The sequence below is a fragment of the Siphateles boraxobius genome, unplaced genomic scaffold (assembly GCF_051911475.1).
Source record: "Siphateles boraxobius isolate OS27281-9 unplaced genomic scaffold, OSU_SipBor_1 6, whole genome shotgun sequence".
In the NCBI taxonomy this organism is placed as follows: domain Eukaryota; kingdom Metazoa; phylum Chordata; class Actinopteri; order Cypriniformes; family Leuciscidae; genus Siphateles; species Siphateles boraxobius.
In genome coordinates this window covers 35,998,443-36,021,848 of record NW_027509186.1, presented here as the reverse complement: position 1 = coordinate 36,021,848, position 23,406 = coordinate 35,998,443, and the positions used below count along the sequence as shown (strand labels likewise).

At 37.4% G+C, this 23,406-nt stretch overlaps 2 protein-coding genes across 4 annotated transcripts in view; both read right to left on the bottom strand.

The window, feature by feature from the left end:
- Positions 1-12,951: 12,951 nt before the first annotated feature.
- kcne4 (potassium voltage-gated channel, Isk-related family, member 4) lies at positions 12,952-15,630 on the bottom strand. The gene is made up of 2 exons (XM_077207091.1): positions 15,235-15,630; positions 12,952-14,407 (listed from the first exon to the last, which is right to left on the bottom strand). Exon 2 carries the CDS (start codon positions 14,379-14,381, stop codon positions 13,893-13,895), a length of 489 nt encoding a protein of 162 aa, XP_077063206.1. The 5' UTR covers positions 14,382-14,407; positions 15,235-15,630; the 3' UTR covers positions 12,952-13,892.
- Positions 15,631-18,181: 2,551 nt separating this feature from the next.
- Positions 18,182-23,406, bottom strand: part of acsl3a (acyl-CoA synthetase long chain family member 3a) — a 43,990-nt gene continuing 38,765 nt past the window's right edge. For all 3 annotated transcript variants that reach the window (XM_077207018.1, XM_077207015.1, XM_077207017.1), the window contains 2 exons: positions 21,453-21,610; positions 18,182-20,035 (listed from right to left, as the gene is read on the bottom strand). In XM_077207018.1, coding sequence (XP_077063133.1) covers positions 19,878-20,035; positions 21,453-21,610 — 316 coding nt within the window. In that variant the 3' untranslated portion in view covers positions 18,182-19,877. The remainder of the gene's footprint in view (positions 20,036-21,452; positions 21,611-23,406) is intronic.

Genomic DNA, 23,406 nt, shown 5'->3' with positions numbered 1-23,406 from the left:
TGGTAAATTGCCACACAATTGCTGCGTCATGTTTACCTCCTCGTCAGTGACTATTTGCAGCCTGTTTGAAGCCTATGATCAAAAAGTGAAAGTTTAATCTTTTGAACTTGTTCAGATCAAGTAATAATTTTTTTCTTGTTAGTTTTCTGAAATACTCGATTCTGATTGGTCAATCGCGACATTCAGTGGTCAGATTTCTCAATATCGTCCATACTGTGGTAGCGCTGCGGTGGATGATCACGTACGAGAACACAAAGTCGTTTAACACAACACATTATTCACATTACCGCCATCTTTGATTTCAACGGTAATGAATGCGGGGCTGTGAGAGCGATAGACGTATCTCTTCAGTGGGTTGTATTGTTCTGCTGACGAAACACTGCAAAAACATATTTCCAAGAAGTTTCAGTAGACAAAAACATCCAGACAACATAAGCTGTGGAGAATTTTAAGTGATAGAACTCGCTTTTTACACCGGATGCCCTTGAAAACACGGTAAGTTTATCCCTCACAGCCTCGCTTTCATACCTGTCATGGCACTGCTCTGAATAAGGTCATGAACATCTGTCGGCTTATATTCAAAATATAGTAGCGCTACTTTCACGACGTACCATACCACTAACTCGCGCGCTCTCGTTTCATACAAACGTCGCCATCTTGCGTTATCAGTTATCGGTTGTACCTCAGAGAAATTAGTGTGTTTGCTACAGTGTTCGTCTTGCTATAGCGATTCATAAATACATTGTAATGCAGCCTATACGCGAAGCTTTCCCTGGTGAAAAAAAATGCTAAGTATACTTGCAGCCAGACTAATGCAGTTGCAGTAGGCTATAACGTTACTTGGAGTGTGTTATGATTAGTTAACTTGAAGTGTGCTATTTTGGAACAACTAATTTTAAACTAAATTTTAGTTGTAATTAGATTGTAGTAAAGCATAACTTTAAGTGTATTTAGTGTACTTTTGTGTGCTAAATTGGTACAACTTCAAGTATACGTATAGCCTAGGCCTACTTTAAGTATATTTTTGTGTAGGGATTACATGCTCTATTAGTGATGTTAAAGTGTATTTTATTTGTGTTACAATTACATTACAAATTCATTACTAGGGGAGAGCAGGGGCAAAAGTAAAAATTTTCAGAAAAAACGTCATTTTAAAAGATATTGTTTTAGACAGAGATATATTTTTGCTGTGGTCAATACCTCATAAGTGTGGTGTATACAATACAAGCTAGATTTTTATTTTGTGTTACTCTGGTTATCATTAAATATACCTGACTATGACTTTGTTCATATGTAACTGCAAACATATTTTGTACTTTATCTTTGCAAAATAATTATTACATTACATTTTCATTTTAAATTTCAGTTTCATCAAATGTTTAAAAAATAACCAGAAAAATAAAATATTTTTTTATTGTCAATGTCAATCCATTTTATAAAACATTCAACAGTATGAACAATATGACAATTAAACTAAATAAGATAAATTCATGAATTCTCAAAATAATCTAACTGTAGTCATGTTTCCATCCAGCTGTATCTATGCGTAAACAGCAGCGGGACAAAAAATAACAAGTGTTACTTTCGTCCCGTCTGGAACTCCTGACATTTAAACCCAAATTGCTTTTATACCGAAAAACTCTTGACAAGGCTAACTTTATCATGTGTTGCAGCACTAAATATTATAACCTGTAGATTGATCATTACTGTGACACATGAAACAAGAAACACAACTTGTAAATCGAAAAAAAGTACCGCTTGGCTTCAGTAATTTACTTACCGTACCCGAAAACAGCTTTCCGGACCTAACGGCGGGAAACGATGATGAAATCACGTGATATTTAGCAGCTTGGCCACTTGCTGCGTGCTGAAAGTGCTGTCATAGCTTGAAATGCAAATGTAGTCAGGGCTCTGAGAAAATCGCTTTGTTACTTTCAAAAACAAAAACGCTTTGTTACTTTTCAGTGTTACTTTCACCCCGGTTCTACCCTAGTGTCTTCGAAACATACAAGCACCATAAGTGTATTATATTTGAGTAAAATGTATGCTCAGTAGCCTAATACCTAATTAAAATTAACACAATAAAAATTACACAATAATTTTGTCTCAGTTCAATATTTCACAACCACATTTTTGTATGTAGAGAGACAATGTACAGCCAGACAGTGATTAGCCTATAGCTAAATAAACTCCTGATTGGTGTTTATTTTACGATAATGACTACGACCAAAGTCCTTTTAGGCAATTCATGCCACTCGGCCGCCATCTTGGCAACGCCTCCGGGCAGCTATTTCGGACTAACAAGACCAGGCTCCTATCTAAATGAATAGGCAGAGTGTCAGAACTGCACTTTCACTGGTCACCGGGACATAAAAACTGCATGTATAGAAACAGCAGTAAAATATGATAAAAATCACTGAAAAACTTTGATGACTTTGCCCCAAAACAAGGTTTAAAACGCCTTTTCCCCCACAAGTTATACTTTAGTACGCATGCGCAAGGGTTCTCTCCCACTCTGCCATGCGCACACTACACGGTTTGAAGCACAGTATGTGCGAGCTCTTGCTCGTTCGCTCTAGATTCCGGGAGATTTTAACTAATTTGTGGGCATCAGGGAGCCGCTATCAATATGGGGGAGACTCCGGGAACTTTTGGGAGACTTGGTAAGTCTGATATTTACACAACGCACACATACACTGCATGTCAAATCTGCCGCCTTTTCAAACAGTAACGTATTTTCCTCTGTCGCAAACCTCAACTGTGCGCATGCGTAAGTGGAACCAGACGATAGGCTTAAATGTTTCCCGCCTTGACTGTTAAAAACAGACGATTGGCTTTCCAGCGGGAGGGGCGGGACATGTTACGGGGCGTTACGGGTTTTCACTATATAGTTGTCTCGAGGATCGAGGAAGTGGAATGTCTCCAAATAAATAGTCTCTGCTACGACTAAAGGCCTATTCCACTTATTTGTTATGCAGCTTCTTTTGGCCATTTTATGATATGTTTTTATTTTTATAATTGTATCCCTCTCTTAAAAAAAAGCAAAAATCGTACATGTTATGCAAGATGGAGGCCTATGTAAAATCAACAGACGTATTGTGTGTCAGCAGTCGGCTGATAGCCTACTTCTTGTGAGTCAGTCTTGTGCTCTAGTTACTTCCTCCTGTTTCTCTCTTCCTCTCCCTCTCTGCTGTCTCGTGTTTTGTGTAGTTGGTTTATGTATGTGTGTGAGAAGCTCGTTGGTTTCAGTATCTTGAGGAAAGTGCAGCAGCCTGTTGAGGGACTCTAAACAGATCAACACGCATTACAATTTAATTACTTCCCCTCCACAACACACACACACAACAGCAGATCATCGCTCTGATCTGAGCCAACAAGTCCTGTGTGCGTCTCATTTGTGCTGTCTTTCTCTCTTCTTCCCCTTCTTCTCAATTATTGATCAATATTTCCATCCGTTTCATTGTTGAAATGGACTCCATATCCCATGATGCCTCCTACGCAATCATTAAAAGCAGAGTAGTTTCCTGTTTGGGTTATGGATGTTTAATCAGTTCAGATGCTATCAGGAAAACACACACACTTCACGTCAGAAAGGAAAAATAAATGTAATGGATATTAAGGGATATAAATCATCTGTCAACATCTATCTCTATTCATTTGGCTGTAATCCTCCTCCCGTTATTGTTGTTGTGTATTTCTGTCCATTACTTTTTGGTTTTAGTGAAAAATTAAAAATAGTTCACCCAAAATGTGAAAAAGAAAAACGTTTTCAAAACTTTCATTCAAACTGACGAGATCTGACTTTACTTCCCATATTTATATGTGAAACGTAAATTAAATTTGAGAGCTGCCGTATTGTTTAATTTTAAGTTTTGTTCACTGTTCACAAAAATAATGGCTTTAGCAGACTTGAAATAGCACATTATATATGTGTAGACTACTTATTGTGTTTTTGGTCCATTTGGGAGTTTAACACTTTTATTATATGAAAAAGAGCAGCCAAGACTAAGAAGAAAGAATCGTATACAAGTTTTGAACAAAATGAGGGTGAGTAAATTGAATTTTCATTTGTGTGTAAACTTTTCTTATAATTCATTTATGCAATTTGATCGGATGACTTGAAATTCATCTTTGCTTTGAGATACTTGCATGTTAATGTTTTAAAATGGTGAAAATTATTTGAAGGGATAATGCATTGGAGATCTTTCAGATAGATTCTCTTTGTTTGCCGTATGATTGCCTCTCATAACAAGGGCACTTTTCTTTATCGCAGCTCAGCAGACATGAAGAGACAAAGAAAGAGAGACTCTGAGAGAGAAAAGGAAATGTAAAAGGACCGTGTGTGGCTTCAGGGAAGCTTTTGGGCATCCAGAATTAAAAGGAAACCACTCAAGGTAACAGAGAAGAGCCATAAAACTGAACTGTGATTAAAGTGTGTGTTTAACGCAGACGCTGGTGACACACTCGTGACCTCTCAAGACCCTCTGATTGACAGGTAATCTCAGGACACTGGGAGGTGCCCGTAGAGAGCAGAAACAAGAGAACATCAGTCTGACAGAGAGAGAGAGAGGATGGGATGATAGAACAGTGTTGTGCTGCCAGCAATGACTCAAAGGTCAGATGTGTGTGTGGCTGAATATAAATCAGCTTTAATGAGGAGAAAAGAGAAAAAAAGTGCAATATACGTGTGAAGGGGCAGTGACAAACCAAGCTAGATTATTGAGTAATATCACTGTCATGTTGCTTTGGTGTTGTAGATGGTTGCCAGGGTGTTGCTATGCTGTTGCTATGATGTTTTGGGTGTTTCTGAAGTTAGGACTAATAATTTAAAATTTAGGATAGAATTCTTCTTCAAACGTTCACATTATTTTTCTTAGTTTACCGTCTTTTACTGTACTCAGGTTTTCTGCTGTTGTTTAATCTCTGTTTAGGGCCAAATTACATTCAAGTTTACTTGTGTTGTTTCAGTCCAATAAGTCAGTTCATTTTCTTCTTGTGCTTTGAAAATTTGGTTGGGCTGAATTTTGACTGACTGTTGTTATCTCTCTCTCTCTCTCTCTCTCTCTCTCTCTCTCTCTCTCTCTCTCTCTCTCTCTCTCTCACTCTATCAGGATAAAATAAGCTGGTGTTGAATAGATAATTTCCTCAAGGGTTTTGTTCTCAGCAAAGAGTCAAGTGACCACACACACACACACACACACACACACACACACACACACACACACACACACACACACACACACACACACACACACACTATCATATAAAGACAAACAGCTTTAATAACTCAGTAAGGGTGTATTGATTACACTGGCACCATGTCACGGAGAAACTTCCTTGTTCTGATTCAAAATCAATAAGTAACACACATGCTGAACACATTTTGCAGTGTTCTTATTGTCCTAGTAACAAAAGTGGGCGGTGACATCAGTGGGACTGACGCAGGTGTCAGTCAGCCGAAACCCCTAGCAACACCAGCTGTCAACATCTGGACCCATGGCAACTGTGCTTGTTCTATGCTTGAGCAACAAGTTCCAATCAATTAGAGCAATTCAGTATTTCTCATTTAAGCTGAATTTACTCACAGACAAAATGAATTCGCTCAACTTTTTACAAAAAACTATCCGTCCATCCATCTATCTATCGTCTGTCCATCCATCTATCTATCGTCTGTCCATCCATCCATCTGTCATTCTATCTGTCTGTCTGTCTGTCTGTCTGTCTGTCTGTCTGTCTGTCTGTCTGTCTGTCTGTCTGTCTGTCTGTCTGTCTGTCTAGCATTTGTTATTGTTGGAGCAAGTGTGTTTGTTCATGTATGTGAAAGAGAAAGAGAGTAATTAGATTTTTTCCCCTGCATACTCCGGTTAAAAGCTTCTTCTTTGTGTGTGTGTGTGTGTGTGTGTGTGTGTGTGTGTGTGTGTGTGTGTGTGTGTGTGTGTGTGTGTGTGTGTGTGTGTGTGTGTGTGTGCTAAAAATACTCCCAACCGGTGAGTCATCGACCATTGCACCAATCGGTCTTTCCAAGCGTGTCCATTCTGGCACTATCTGTGCCCACATACACAACATAAGCCTTTTCATTTACATCCAGCTTAGCAGAATTTTGCTCACATATATTTAGACAGCCTTTGGCACAAAGTAAATATGGAATTAATTAAAGAAGATGTAACTTAATTGAGAATTTAGTAATACTTTATTTTAGGGTTCAATTCTCACTTTTAACTAGTTGCCTTTTAGCATGCATTTTATTAGGATATATTTCAGCGCAGCTCCTGATCTGAACAGCAGTGTGTGTGTTACTGCAAGCGGACAATCAGCCAGCTGTGTCCTCAAGTTTTCAGTGACTGGTAATGTGTGTTTTTACGCTCAAAGTGAAAATGTTAAGAACATATTTGGTTTTTACTCTGTACTTTACAGAGGATAGATGATCTTATGGAAAGTTCCCCATGCCAATCTCTAGGTGTGGTGAAGGGAATGTGATGATGTGGGATATTTAAATTCCAAAGGCCAAGGGAACTTTATCAGGATGCATATTATCCCGGATCCATGAAATAACTGGCTTTTAAAAATATAAATCTGCCTGCCTCTATGGGAATTTAATACATTATTCATTCACAAAGAAAATTGGTGTCCTTAAAAGTTGGATTTTTCCTAATTTTTTAAATTAAGGCATTAAGATCAATTTTCAAAAGATGATTTTTTTATTCCTCTTTTTAGTCAACTTTAGCATGGGTGTGTTCACTTATGCTAGGCACTGTACTTATATATTTACTGTTCTACCAACTGGATTTCGGACCAATGAGATTCCACTATAGGCTGGACTACAACACCACATCAACACCAAATCATAAAACTTGTTTTTGCTTTAGTGAATTATTTTTATATTATTAAAAAAATTATTATAGTTTTACATATTTTGAATAGCTTTTATTTTTGCACCTCTTTTAGTTTTTATTTGTGAGTGATTTTGTTGTGTGCTTTTTTATTTTTATTAGTTTTATTCAAATATAACTTTTATTATTATTATATCATACATTTTAGTGCTTCAACTTAAAGTAAATGAAAAAAAGAAATAATGCTGGCAAAAAACTAAAATAAGTTTACGTTTTTCATCAAATAATTATATTTTTATTTCAGCTGTATTCCAGTTAGCAAAAATGTTTTCATAGTTTTTGTTTTAGCTAATGATATTAACCCTGTTGTGCCACTCGCTAAAATATGTTTTTAGCAAAATGTCTACTAATTGCTCCTGTATTTGTTTTTTATTCAAATCAAACTTGAGGTGGTAAAACCTAGTTAGCAGTGATTCCCTGCAGAGATGAAAGCAGAGGCATCTAATCATCTTAATGTCAACCAGGTCAACGCAAAGTTGAAAGCAAGATCAAAGATTCTCAGGCACACAAAACTCACAAAATACACAGAAACAGCAGCTCTAGCAAACATCTTGTTATTATTATCCTCATTAGATTTGGTTGCAAAGGGAAGGTGTTGCTTGTTATATTGGGATTTACAACACACACACACACACACACATTTTTCCGGCAGTTTTGTGTCGCTGCACGTATTCGAGCTCCAGGAAATGAAGAGCTTTGGGAAAATCAGCTGGGTGTCTCTTACAACCCTCCCGAAATCATAAAGCTCACGTTTTGTTTTGTGATGTCAAGTTCAGCTAATCAGTAAAAACCAAGGGTTTAATAAACGTCTTTAGTGGTGTCTTGCCCATAGCTGCAATTTTGAGTTAAAATTCTTGATCATATTTCAATTTTCAGATATAAGTTGGTCAGTCAAAAGAGTGAAATACTGTGAATCTGATGCAAAACATTGATCTGTTTGTTTGAGCAGGTCGATATGTCAACTTCTGACTCAAGCATTGACGTGAGTTTGCGGACGATTCCTCTATGATCCTGTTCAGGATGCAGAGATGATTATATTTAAGTAATTTGTAGACTGATATCTTCCCAACCATCTCAAAACACCAATTTTAACTCGAACAATCTGATGACGTTGTGGAGATGTTACACTGCAGCTTTAATACATCATATTTCTCCTACGAAGCAATGTTATTAATTGGAGAGGAACTGGAGACTTTTTATTAAGATTTTTCAGATGTTTCTTCTGAGAAATAGACCCTAGGAATCTCACGTGTCTTCTTTAGAGTTTCAGAAGAGTTCTCAAGAATACTATTAAAAAATTGGACGTCTCAAATGAAAACATTTTTCATTTAATTCTACTAAGACCCAATGATCATCAGAACTATACCAACATTCCATTTATGTTCTACTACAGGGATGTTAAGTGCTTGAATCTGATTGGTTGACGAACGTTCTAAGTTGTGCAGTTATTTTCAGGGAAACGCACGGATAAAGTAGATCCAGCCAGGTCTCGACCGCATTACAGTTCCAGATCACTTCAGCAAATGTTTTCAGTTATTTCAAAGGTCCTTACAGCCGACAACATCAAAAGAACAAGAACCCACAACGACACTGAGCAAACCAATAAATACAGTAAACAATAGAATTAAAATGGCAAATTACTTCCATGTTTTTTAGCCACAAAATTACATTTTATTATGTACGGAAAGCCCATACTCTCTTTCTCCCACTCTGTGCAAACACACACTGACACAGAAACTTGTTGTCGTCGCTGCTCTTTTATCAGTGAAATAGTTTAGCAACTGAAAAGTTACATGACGTTTCTCACTAGCGAGGGAATAACGACGCTGTTCTTGAAGCAGATAAACTTACAGTTTCACTATTAGTAGAGACGCTGCTGCCGGACATACTCAATCTGTCTCTCTCTTTCTAATAACTGCATTAATAACTGCATTAGTCTGCTATCAGTGGCTCAAGTCTCTGTCACGAGCTCTAAAATGGCGTTTTGAAATCAGCAACGGAGGCGTGGGATGAGATGCATAAGAAATTATTCCTAAACACAAGAGTGTTTAATGACAGAAACCTGACAAAAGTCTTGAAATACAACATCTGAACAATGTCTTGAGGTGTAGTCACCGCAGTATAAGCGGAATAATTGACTCCGGGCCATTCAATTATTAGAAAATAATTCACAACCGAAGTGTAAAGGCCACTCCGCTTCGCATTACTTTCTAATAATTGTTCAACGGCCTGTCTTCAGTCATACCTTACTTGACTTACTGTATATAAAGCATCTATTTGATCTCTCACTAGGAATTTTAGGAAAAGACATCTGAAGTTGAGGCTCGACTGAAGCATAACTCAGAACTCCATTAAATCTCACAAGCTATGAAACATCTATGAAAGAGACATTATTATTTTTCTCTGGGTAAGAGGTTTCTTATCAGTGAACATTATTGTCTGTTTAAGGTTTTTGAGTTGCTCTTTGTGTCTTTGGAGATGTAAAAAAGTTCTTCATATCAGTTTTTAGTTTCTTTAAAGCAACAATACACACGTTTTTCTGAAGAACTAGAATAAAAGGTAGGCCTACTTTATGGAACTTCAATGGCATGTATCCCTTTGTAGTTTTACTTGGAACTGTGCATTAATCTTTAACAGCAGAGGGTTTGAGTCTGTTCTTCACTTATTTTTTCAGTATTTTGGGCCAGTTTGATCTTCGTCATTGCAACATTTCATGCTATGTTTATGTGCTTTATGTGCTTGCTTGGACTTTTCAGGAGCACCCACACACACGTCAACACGTCCCCTCACATGGATGTACTGACACCATCCGGATATCCGGATTAATTAAGCCCTTTCTCTTGTACCTGTTGCCATAGAAACTCTCATTAGGAGCCGGGAGACATGAAACATTTGCATGTGTTCAGACTCCTCGGAGGATGGCTTGAGTTAGTGTGTGCGTCTTATCAATATGCTCAATATTACTGGCACTCTTGATCTTCCTAATTACATCTGACTATTCAGATCGACAAGTTTGTTTGCCATTTAAAACATGGAAAGCCACATACATTTCCATTAAATGGAAAATCTTAAAGGTCAGAGAAGAAAGAGATGGAAGGAAAAAAGTTTTTTGTATTAGGGATTTACTTTGTAAATTCTAGCATCAAATGTCAGTATGAGTAAATCAGTGAGCAAAGAGAGAGAAATAAATGACTTTTATTTTACGGTATATTTTGAGCACAAGTGCACTGCCAATAAGACTATGTTGTCTGTGAAACAACCCAGCACATTTTTACAGCATGTATTAATCTGTTAATCTTTGTAAAAAAAATTGTTCAATGATAAAATCTTCTACTTTCTGGATGAGCCATTCCATTAAGGGATTGTTCACCCAACAATTTAAATTCTGTCATCATTTACTCGCTCTCATGTCTTTCCAATCCCGTAAGACTTTCGTTCATCTTCAGAACACAAATGAAGATCTTTTTCATGAAATCTGAGAGCTTTCTGTCTCTCAATTGACAGCTACATAACTACCACTTTAATGCTTCAAAAAGTTCATAAAGAGATCGTAAAACTAATCCATATGAATGGTTTTGTCAAAGAATTTCTTAAAGAGACTCGATGGCTTTATATGATAAACAGATTGAATTTAGGCTTTTATTCACATATAAACATTCATCAACTCACACATCAGTTGTGGTAAACGGAAGATCAAGCATGTTCACTTGATGTGTGAGGACCAATGAGGTTCATTCTCGTCTTACGCATCACTTTGAGTTTCTGTAAGAACCAATGATGTTCAACGTCGTGTTATGCAGCAATTTGAATTTTTGGGTGAACAATTCCTTTAAGCTCCAAAAATGTAACATCACATTATTGTGGTATGGGCAATAGGTCAGCACACAAAACTTTTTTCAATTTGATAGACATCACAAAAAAATCTTTCAGTAAGTGAATAAGTTCTGAATAATTAACAATAATTCTAATTTATTTTATTTTATTTTTTACATTGTTTTCACTGATAACTCCTCAGTAACTTCTTAACGTTAAAGGTCATTTGCATCATGACTCAAAAGGTTGCTAGGGTATTCTGGGTGGTTGCTAGGCGGTTGCTAGAGTGTTCTGGGTGGTTGCTAGGGTGTTGCTAGGCGGTTGCTAGGGTATTCTGGGTGGTTGCTATGGTGTTGCTAGGTGGTTGCTAGGGTGTTCTGGTGGTTGCTAGGGTGTTCTGGGTGGTTGCTAGGGCGTTGCTAGGCAGTTGCTAGGGTGTTCTGGGTGGTTGCTAGGGTGTTGCTAGGGTAATCTGGGTGGTTGGTAGTTGTCAAAGATGGTTACTGTTGAGTTTGTAGCATTTTATTGGCAAGATTTAGCACTTAGCTAATCAATATTAGCATGTAGCTATTCACTGCTAGCATGTGAAGCATGTAGCAAGTCCTGTTTGCTAGCATGAGTCAAAAGAGCCAACCCCCATCTCTATACGATGTTCTGATGCAGAGATATTGGTCTTGCAAAAAGGTTGCTAGGGTACTCTGTTTAGTTGCTAGGGAGTGGCTTGGCAGCTGCCAATCATGAAGCTCCAAAGTCAATGTGAATGTATAAACCAACCCCCATCTCTATACGATGTTTTGATGCAGAGATATAGGTCTTGCGAAATGGTTGCTAGGGTACTCTGTTTGGTTGCTAGGGAGTGGCTTGGCAGCTGCCAATCATGAAATTCCAAATTTGAGAGCTATATGAGAGCAACATTTTCAGTAAGCTTTAATTTCAGTTTGTTCCACAAAGCTATCATATGAGTTCATATTAAGCTATCATATGAATTCTTTCACTTTCATTGTATTCAATATATGCAAAAGAGCCAGAACATTGACCCTATTCTGCCTAATACTGTTGGCAAAAATAAATAAATAAAATAAACACCCAAAAAGAGCTTTTTCCAGGTCAGTTACTGCTGTCCTATTCAGAAAATAACAGTTACTGTTGCACAGAAATAATAACACGGATCCTGATTTCTCCTTTCATGCCATAGATGTTTCAAAGAAACACAGAGAGAGGGAGGCTGCGCTTTTCATTTCCTCTACAGGGAGTATGAGTCACACTAACCTTTCTTCTGTCTTTCACACAGTCCAATCATTTCATCAAAATTCATCTACTTGGGAGTATAAGCTCGACCATAAACAGATGTGACTGCATGTATAAGCTTGTTTGTATTTTGTTTTCAGATAAAAGAGATCAGAATCTGATTTTCACGACATGGTTTATAATTCATGATCTTTGATAAAGCGAAATTTATTCAGTAAATTATTCACATGCTGTGTTTTGTTCGGAAGTTTTTTATGTAACTGTAAGACTAAACGAAACAGCTGCTTTTCACATTTTTACTCATCTCTTCGAAAAGCAGCAAGGCGTCAAACAGGTGTCAAAATCGGAATATTTTTCTCTAAAAACTTTCCTAATACTGTGTCCAACTCACATCAGATGAACTGAGGAAATTTTTATTGGAAAAGATCCACACAGACGGAAAACATGCGAGAAGTTTCCACTGCACTCCCTGGGGCGGAAGACGGGTCACTGACACTTGTGCATGTGATGTCATTTCATTAGGACAACAAAGACAGATTTATGATGACGGATTCGGGTTATTATAATCAAGCAGATCTATGTAAAAGCACACAATCATGAATGTAGCAAACCCCCCTTTGTCGCAGAGTGAACACCAGCCTGTTCTCAAGGGGATTAATAGGATGAAAAATGTTTCAGGAGTGGATGCTTGAAAGATCTCTATCTTTTTAATGACGCTAAGAGGCCTCACACAATCTATTCTCATCTGCAAAGGGCTTCAGAACGACTATATGAACAGGGTTTCAGTTCCTGTTGAAAATATATATGCAATAAATGTATTAAATGTTTCGATGACATTTCAAACTGTGTTAATTATGTGATTGACTAGGATTTACATTTCTGAATGCGTAAGTTCCCATGTAAAAATCTGTTACGATGAGTCTGAGAAAAATTCCTTGCGGTCTTTGACTCCCCCAAGTGGCGATAATCGGTAAGTGCAAACATAAATGGGCACAAAACCTTCACATTAGGAACATTTTATTTAGTTTACACAAACAAATAAAAATAAGATCAAATTTAAATAAACATCCATGCATGTAGAAAAATATATACAGATCATTTTACTTACTAATTTTAACATTTTAAATAATTTTACACATCCGTGTGGATGACGATATAGGCCTTTAGTAAGTAAAATGATTTTTAAAAGTTTTTTTATTCAAGTGATTCCAGGTTTATCGCAATGTTTGCAGCGGTTACATCGCGTTTAAGGCCTGAAACATACTTTACACAAATAGGTAAAGAGGCTTCTAGTAACACAAGTTCAATTTCCTGTGTCATTGTAGCTATGTATTCCAAGATCAAATCAAGTCTAATCCAATTCTTATCGCAAGTACGCGTTGCATTCAGTGTTGCCGCAAGGGGCGCTACAGGACATTAGCTTGATCAGTCTCTTTCTGCAGTTCATTTCCTTTTTCAGGTCGACGAATGCTTTTGAAGATAATTCTGCTGAGCCACTCCGCTAAAGTCAGTAGTGTCTATATTTTCAATGAGATTTGCCAGTGAAGCTAGCAATGCAACAAAGAATAGTTAAGTTCAACCGATGCCACATCAACGCAATAGTGCACAACTTAACTATGTACTTGTGTAGAATTATGTTTCTGGCGTAAGAGTTCGTACTGAGGCACTTAAGAGAACTTTTTGCGCGGACACTTAACGGTAACCAGTTCCTGCCACGTTACTACAGTTATTTAGGCTACTACTGTAAAACCAGAATAAAGTAACACAGGACTTTCTTTAAAATAGTACAGGAAACTTAAAAAAAAAACGTTCTTTAATGTATTTTGTATTACAATGGTGGCTAGAACCAATTTCAAACAGTTTCATTTGCTGTAACGTAAACTGTGGTAATTATTATTGGCGGGAACTTTGGTTGCCATAGTAATGTTTTTGGCGGGAACCTCAGAGGTTTTCCCCGGGGTTGTTGTGGTCCGATCCTACGCCCGTTTTCTGTGTATCCTCGGGTCCACCGCTGTCCGACTCCTCCTCGATCGCGAAGTGCACATCTGCCACGGAGCTGAGAGAGCTCACACTGCTCTGCTCCACCGAGCACAACGCGCACGCCAGAGGCGAGCGGCCGGTGTTCTGCGTGAACGGTACCGGCGTGGCGCGCAGCGCGGCAAATGCGGGAAGACTGAAACTGTTCTTCTTCTGGCTCGCGCCCCACTCGCGTTGCGCCTCCTCGTGCAGAAGCCGCGTGAACGCGTTCGATCGACGCTTCTCGCGCCGCTTGGTGCGAAGGTAACCGAGCATGATCCCAATGAGGAAGACTCCGTAGAAGGACACCACGATGATGATGTACAGATACGCGTTGCTGTCGCTTCCACCGGGCAACGCGCTTCTGTTGCTCTGCTGCGATGAAAGCGCGGAGGCGTTGTGCGCCAACTCCATTATGACAGTCACAGGAACTGAGTTACCTTTAGAAAGCACATTAGAGAAAGTTAAAACATCATCCTATCAATGACATATTATAATTTATACTAAGAATATGCTGGCCATGATCTGGCCACGGAAGTGAATCAATCAAAACTAACTTTAGCTGGACAATAACTTTATTCTAGAGCTGCTGTAAAGCCAAAACAATCTCTGTTACTTTTATTTCCTATTATCACTGTAAAAATGCTTTGAAACTATTTGTAGTGTTAAAAACACTATATAAACGAAGGTGACTCGACTAGAATAACATCTGTAAAAAAAAATTAAAAAAAATGTTGGGTCACACATTATTTAACTAGACTTTTGCCCCAATAAACCCCCAATTGCTACTTTTTAATAGTTAGTAAGGTAGTTGTTAAGTTTAGGTAGACTATTTATAGGATTAAGAGATGTAGAATATGATCAGGCAGAATAAGGCATAATATGTGCTTTATAAGTAACCTACTAATAAACAGTCAATACCCTAATATGCATGCTAATAAGCGATGTGTTCATAGTGAGAACTGGACCCTAAACTAGTGTTACCGATTGTTGGTTATTATTACGACAAAAATCGGATCACAAAGAAATGGCGAATTTAAAAACTAAATTTTTCAAATCTAAAACTAAAAAGAATCGTTAAAACCACTTACAAAGTCCAAGTTCAAAGCTACATCAACGTTCATGATGACTTAAGTTTTTGTAAACTATCCTGGCATATTTAGACATGACTTAAACATATGTTAATATTTGAAAGTAGCCCACACATTGCAAGTGTAATGTAAAGTATTATCAAGTAGTAATGAAACGGCAGTCTGTAGTTACTCACCGGGATGTTTCACCCTGGAGCGCGTCAGCCCGTTTCACGCGTTTCCTCGAGTCTCTCTCGATTGTAACGGCTTTTTCAGCAGAGTCCCGTTTAAATAGCGGATCCCATGCGTGGACACGAGCCAGCGGGATCTGTGACAGAGGTTCAGAGAGTCGAGATCCTCACGTTCTTCCTCGCTTGAGCTCACACACACACACACACACACACACACACACACACACACACACACACACACACACACACACACACACACACACACACACACACACACACACACACACACAGATGACGTTTAATGAAGTCCAAGTGGGCAGCGCTGCCAAATGTGCTCGTTTATCATAACATATCCAGACAGGCTTGCTTTAGGAAAGCCTATTCTTCAGCAGAACAGCAAGCCTTTGGAAAAACCAGAGGAATGGGTTGCACGAAATACGCAGACACAAGAATGGCTCACGCAAAAAGATCCCTCATCACTGAATATTGAACAACTATATATATTTTTTTACTAAGATTAACAGATTCATGCATGCTTAAAAAACATTCTCATTATTAGTCCATGTTAGCTAATGCTTTAATGGGTTTGTTCACCCCAAAACTTCTGTCATTAATAACTCACCCTCATGTCATTCCAAACCCGTAAGACTTTCGTTCCTCTGCGTAACACACATGAAGTTCTTTTTGATGAAATCTGAGTTTTCTGTCCCTCCATTGACAGCTACACAACTACCAATTTCAAGTAAAGACAGAGTACTCCATGTGACTCCAGTGGTTTAACCTCAGTTTTATGAAGTGACGTGAGTGCTTTGTTTGTGCAAAAAAGACACAATCTACTACATTAATAGCCAACACTCATATGGGTGTTGTGTTGTCTTGAGCAAACTTGTTGATGAACGCATGTCTGAGATATTTTCTAAATAAAGTAATAAAAGTAAAAGTAATAAAGTCTAAAAAATATATATTTTTGCACAAAGCACTCATGTCGCTTCATAAAAATGAGGTTAAACCAATGGAGTCACATGGATTACTTTCTTTACCTCTCTGGGGCTTGAAAGTGGTACTTAAAATAGCTTGAATGTAACTCTACACCTTTGCCTCATTTAGTAAACGTGGTTCTATGAATATGCAAATGAGCCCCGCCTCACAGCCGCTCAGAGATCCACTCGTTGACGATCACACGTTGATCTGATTGGTTACAAGGCAGTTTGTGACGTCAGAAACACCAGCGATTTCAAACCTTGTTTTTGAGACTGTCTTTGGTTCACTGCAGTTTTAAGGAGAAAATACTCAGTAATGGTGTTGACTTATGAGTTTACACATGGTTTGTCTTAAAACATATTAAAAACACCACACAGACATATAAACAACATAAACTTGATTTTCACCACGGGGACTAATAACAGATTAATACATGTTTTAAAATATATTGCTTGTTAGTTCATGTTAGCTAATGCATTAACTAATGAGACCTCATTGCAAAGGGTTACTTTAACAAGCATTACTGTAAAAATTCAAGGTAACATTAATCAAATGCATATTGGGACTAATGCCATGTATGCATTTGAAGTTTTAGCTGTACCGTACAACCCCACTGACGTAGTTCTCAAGGGTGTCCTGGTCTGGTTTACGTCAACAGTGAAAGAATCCGTGCCAACCTCGTCTGTCTGGCAGTGATGCATGATGGGCAAGCGTAGCGTGGCACGGCTGCAGAAAACTGGAGCCAGAATATGCAAACCAAAGCCTGACCACACCTGTCAATTAGGATCGAGTAACAGAGAACTGACGCAATGTGCATGAAGAATCTGATCAAATCAGCAGTTCTAGGGCAGTTCCCTGTCTGAGACCACATTACAGACACAACAGCTTTATAACACTCAATTCTTTCAGCTACTTGGACTTGTTCCAATCATAAGGCGCTATAGGGACTTTTGTACTCTGCAGATCCGTAAAGAACACGAGTGTGTTGTCATTTATGGAAGTGTTTCTATAAAAGGGTATAGCAGACTTTCAGACATATGCTCTGGTCAAGATCAGACACTTCAACTTGATTAAGTATAACTTGAGTATTTACACAATGGAGTTAAAGTTAGTCATTGCTCATGAAGGATTGAAGTCTTTTTTAAAACTTTAACTATTTTAACCTGAAGTTTGTTTTGAACTATTTTAACCTGAAGTTTGTTTTGAGTGTTTTAGAGTAACACACACCAACTGATACCACAAAACGTCACATAATTCATCACCTCCATTGCTAATACTTACTGAAGAGGATGGAAAGTAGAAAATAAAGCCTATAAAATTGATTACCAGTTAACAAGCAATATGCACAAGTAAACATGTTTGATTAGCAACAGGAAAATTATAAAGCCCTTGTAATATTTCAGGGACATGGCAACATCCACTCGAACCAAATGTATAATAACTTGATCTATGTTCACTTAATTTGTCTTAAGACACATTCTATGTACTGTATGGTATATGTGTAGTATGAGTTTTTCCCCCCACAGGAAAGCCCTTCAATCCATTATCTCAAGTTCACAGATCAATTTCATGACAAATTACAAAATAAATGACTAACTTATGACCTGATATTGCAATGTCAAAGACTGATTTCATTTTAGTTCAAAACGGGCTGTTATCCGGGGGCACCGAAAACAGAGGATGACCAAAAGGACAAAGTAATAATGATGAAAGAAGAGAGATCGTGCGACAGCTGCTTCCACAGGGATCAAAATGAGTTCAGTTAACAAGCAGAGAAAAAGAAGAAGCTGGGAGCTCTTTTACTCATCAAAGATCTGCTGAGTAACAAAACTGTTATCATAAACCAAGGAGGTCAATTATACCTGGAAAATGCAGCCAGGTTCTGGAAGAAAACACATTTTTTTCCCCCTTCATTTGTTTCCTCCATAGGGAAATAGATTTGTAACAATAATGTGTAATCCTTTAAAGGAAGTCCTACTGTGAGTTCTGAGGTTGTTTATTGATGGTATAATTCTATTGAAGCCACCCATTTGCATTATTTCAACATGTTTGTTTAAATCATCACGTTTAACATGGTGTAAAACTACAGTACCCATGATGCAGTAGAAAAATTCCACCAATCAGAGAAACATGGCAAGCAAAACACATTGCGGGGACATCCAAAAGGCCAGGTCTGAGTCTGCAAAGACGTCCTCTATGAGGTATAGGCTACATATAAGAATTTAACAACTCCATTTGCAGCAAAAAATTTCTTATTTATAGAAATTATTTATTTCTAAACGAAACAGTTCAACACGCTCTGAAACAACTCGAGCACATGTCAGTGTCTTTATAGACAAATAGAGGAAAACCTCCTTGAAATGAATCAATTCAATTTAAAATGTTTAATGGACATGGTTGAATGGTTTATATTAGAAGAATTATAATCCTGTCCAGCAGGATATACAGTCACCCAATAGGAACATTCCAATCCTTGCACGTAAATCAGAATCATCCAATGAGCAGAAACGGTTTAGAGATTTCATACTCTCCAATGAGCATGTTCTAATATTGAAATAAATCTGATTATTATAACAATAATTTAAAATAAACGTAAAGATGTTTGATTTTCCAGATCGTTGGTTAATATGCACACAGTCTCCTCCCGACAGAATTATTAAAAATCAAATAATGGCTTTAAGATTTCCTGATGTGTTAAGACATCCTAATGAAACCAGTCCGACGTTTACATCAGCATTTGTCTATCTACAAGTTGGACTTGTTTGAAAATGAAGGTTTCAATGAAAAAGTAAGCTTAGAAAAACATGTCTTTTGATTGAGTGTTTGTGTATGGGGCAGGGCATTTTACATGCATAAAATGTCCTGAGAAATCACACATTAAGCACTAATTTAATTTGAATGTAAACCCTTAATTTTGCAATCCAATTCACATTACTTTGCATCTGAGTTACATGTATTGAGAGCAAAACAGTGCTTGGTCACCATGTATATACCCGGAGGAAGCCACCGCGATAATGTCACCAGATGCATATATTTAGTATCATCCACTGAATGTAAATAACATATGCACGTTTGTATGATGTAAAATGCATCTAAATATACGCATCACAGAACTGTGCATGTGCGCAAGGTACTATCGAATTCGAATGAGAAAATGGACAGATTCATGGATTATTTCAGGTCTACAGCACCCCTTTCAATCCAATCGAAATGTCATTCAGATCGAGCTCATTCGGATTGATCGAGGTGTTTACATGAAGGATATGAGCAATCAATCTGATTATAAATGGATTTTTCGGGTGTACTATATGTAATTGTAGCTACAGCCCTGGACATATTTGCATGTCAATTATTTCACAGGTTCTGATTTGCTGACATGTCGTGGGGGGTGGGTGTTCGGAGAGTGCGCATGTGCTTAAATCTGGAGGAAGTCTGGCATTACTTTTCGCAGCTTTAAGTATTACTGGTTGTGAGTGTTTGTTTACTGGACATCAGAAATATCATACTGATGAATCAACTGTATGAAAACATTTCCAAATAATTATGTTCATGTGTCTGTAACATCCATGGGAAATCTCCATCCTGATTGGAGTTTGCTATAGTGTGATAAGTTACTTTTCTGGCCCTCTTGTCCACCGTTTTTGTCTGGAATCAGCAGTGGTTTGGTTCTACTTGGCACCATACATCCTCTCAATGTCGTCTTGGTAGTGAGTTTTTAGCTCCTTTCGCTTGAGTTTAAAAGCGTCTGTAACCAGGCCGGTCTCTGGAGTCCAGGGCTCAATGCTCAAGCAGATCTTCCGGGGAATCTCAAATCTTTCTAACTGGGCTGTTAAATACACAGGAACAGGAAATCAATCATAAGCACAGCTAAACTAAGTGGTAAAACAAGAAGCGCAACAAATGACTTTGTGCAGGATATAAACATTCATCTATAGCAGGGGTTCCCAAACTTTTTTGTCAGCTGAACCCCTTAGAAGTGAAATATTTACTTCATTTGGGATCGAGAACAGTTTGACGAGACGGTGGAAAAGCAGCTTTTGTAGCTGGACTTAAAAATGGACTCAAACCTCTTTTTAGTTGTGATAGTGTCTCAGTCCATATTAGATGTGGATATATATTTAACTAGTTATAAAAATGAAGACAGGAATATATTATTTAAATTTAAATTATATTTTGTAAATTACAATTGTAATGTAAAATAAAAAGATATTATTTAATAATTATAATAATCATTTTATTGACACTACAACACTAATATTTATACTGTAAATTAAATTCTTTACTTTTAAATGTTCAAATCCTCTAGCTCCTGAAATGGTGTAAAGTTCTGACCACAGAAATGTAGGAAATTATGCAAACGTCTTATTAAAATAATCTAGAGCATGTTGTGTTCCCAAATGAACGTTAAACTCCCAGCATTCCCTGCATTTACTGTGAGAGGCGGAATACAGTGGATCATATAGTGATTATCGTGCAGCCCCATTTATTTATTTTGATTTTTACATTTGATTAATTAATTATTAGCTTTTTAATCACCTCACAAACTCCCGGTTGCGAAGCTCTGATCTTTAAAAGTGACATTTTAAGATTACACGATTGGGGCCAATATTATATCATTGCATTCTAGAGCTGAACGATTCTGGATAAATTTAAGAATCACGTTTTTTTTTTCTTCAGATAGAGATCACGATTCTGAACAGACAATTAAACAAAATAACATGTATTTACTTGAGGTTCTGACAAAATGTTATTTGCTGCTGTATATTTAAAAATATTTAATTCAATTTGAAATACTAATTAAAAAAATGGGTTTGAATGAATGATTCAATGACTCAGTCATAAATATTTCACTTGTTTCATTACTGGATGAATCAGCGTTTTTGAACGAATCTTGAATGATTCAATGACAAATACATATTTTTAACAGTCAGTTGTCGCCACCTACTGGTGTAATTTGGAAGCGCTAAGTTAATTTCAAAAGGTGATTTGCTTTATTGTGATTACTTTGCAGAGCAAACACATTTTGAACAAATGTTCTGGTGTGTTTAAAAAAAAATTTTAATAGACAAGAGAATCGTTGTCATTAAGGAATAAGTTTGCATGTGAATTTGAATCGAGATTGTGATCTTTTAACAATTAATCATGCAGCTCTAGTCCATACTTAGAGAAACTTACATTCTGTGCACAGTATACATGTTACATACTACAGAAATAGTATGATAGTATGCCAGGGACCCATTTACCTGTCAGTGCCGCTTCTGTGATGACTTTAAGCACCTCCTCCTCGATGACAGGGCTGTTACAGAGCTCCTCCCACAAACCTCTGATATGCTTCCTCTCAGCCAGCGCCAGGAGCTGCTTCTGATTGGGCACCACAAAGCCAATCACGTAAGACTCGTCACTGGAAAACAGGAATATGAGGGACTACAATTATTTGTGGGTGTATTCAGGAGTGTTGACTATCAACAAAGTGTCAAAGTGTTTTAGTTAGGGTTGGGCGATATGATTTCATAAGAGTCATTTTATTTAAAAAAAAATTATATATATTACAATATAGTTATTTTAATTTGATTTGGTATTTATTAACAACAAAAATAGGACAAATACAATATAAATAAAGATACAATGACTAAACTGTGCTTTAAGTTTTTCAGGGACAGTGGGTCTATTTAACAGTTGCATACTACATAAATTAAATAATAGGGATGCTCCGATCAGGATTTTTGCAGCCGATTCCGATAGCCGATTTCTTGTCATGGTGATCGGCCGATACCGATCCCGATGCTTAATATAAGACAAAGATAAATACAAACAAAATGGAGCAGTCTGATGTAGCCCACAAGGTTAAATTAAACATTGTCCAATAGTAAACTGTGGAGGACAACAAACATTTAATCACCTAAAATAGAGAAGTCTGATCTAACTTAAACCTTGTCCAATACAAGTCTGAGCAGGACAAAAATTAAATAATTTAAACTCCTAAAAGAACAAATTGGAGTAGTTTGATGCTACTCATTAGAAGGGATGGGCATTCCAAGCAAAAATAATATTCGAAGATGGCTGGGTATTATTCGAAAATCACACCCCTCCCCCATATGCACGCATACATGCACGTATAGGCCACACACGAGAAAAGCAGAGTGTTCTGACGTTTAAATATAACTTAAAAAACGTAAATATTTCATATTTGTTTTATATAGTATAATTTTCTTTTTTTAGTTTCATCTATGTTGATTATATGAAAAAGAACCCGTATGAGATGGGTAATATAGATCATAAGATGCCCAATATATCCGGAGACGAGTGGGTCAGACATGATTTCGACCACTTAATTAAGTTTTGTTTTGTAGAAAGCCTTTCTTTAAAGTGAATTTCGTTTTGTAAAAATTGAATCTTAATTTCAATTAAAGTTTCATCAACCAAATGGCTGGATTTAATAAATAAGAAGCGAAATATAGCAGACAATATAGGATACGGAGGCACCCGCGCGTGAACTGGAGCGCGTCTCATAAATGAACCGATCAACTCAGCGTATAAGCTACTTGCCTCAAAGACCTGAGAACGTATAGAAAGCTTGAAATGCTTTAAAAAAAAAAAGTCAAATCGATAAGAAATGGGCTACTCTCTGCTTATGTAGGCTGATCCGTATGAAGTGTGCATTTCTCTCTATAGGCGCGTTCACTACATGCGAAGATGGCGTCAACATCGCCAACTGTATCTTTGCAGCCAGAAAACACTAGTTTGTTAATAAACAATTCAAATGTACCATGCTGCTTAAACATTACTTTTGCCGGTTCTTTATTGCAAGCTTTATGCATGCGCTTGATATGCGGAATATGCAATATTACGATAACGCTCATTATGGTTTAGTATTTTCTCCCATATATATTTAAGTAATTAAATTAATATAAATATGCGATTAGACTAATGGCTTAAATGAACTACTACTAGTCGACTAGAAAAAAAACTTTAGTCGTGCACGGGCAGCCCAATTTATTTCACATATTTCCTACCCAGCGCGTCACTGCGGGCGTTCTGAGTGAGCGGCGCTGTGTGGACTGAGCGAGCGAAGCAACTCTTCAGAAAGGCGATGTCTCTGGAGGACAATTCTCCTCCACGTGAGATTCCTTTGAAAAAAATGAGCTATTTGCCATGTCTGTTTCATTGTTTCTCGACACATCATAGTAATTCCACACC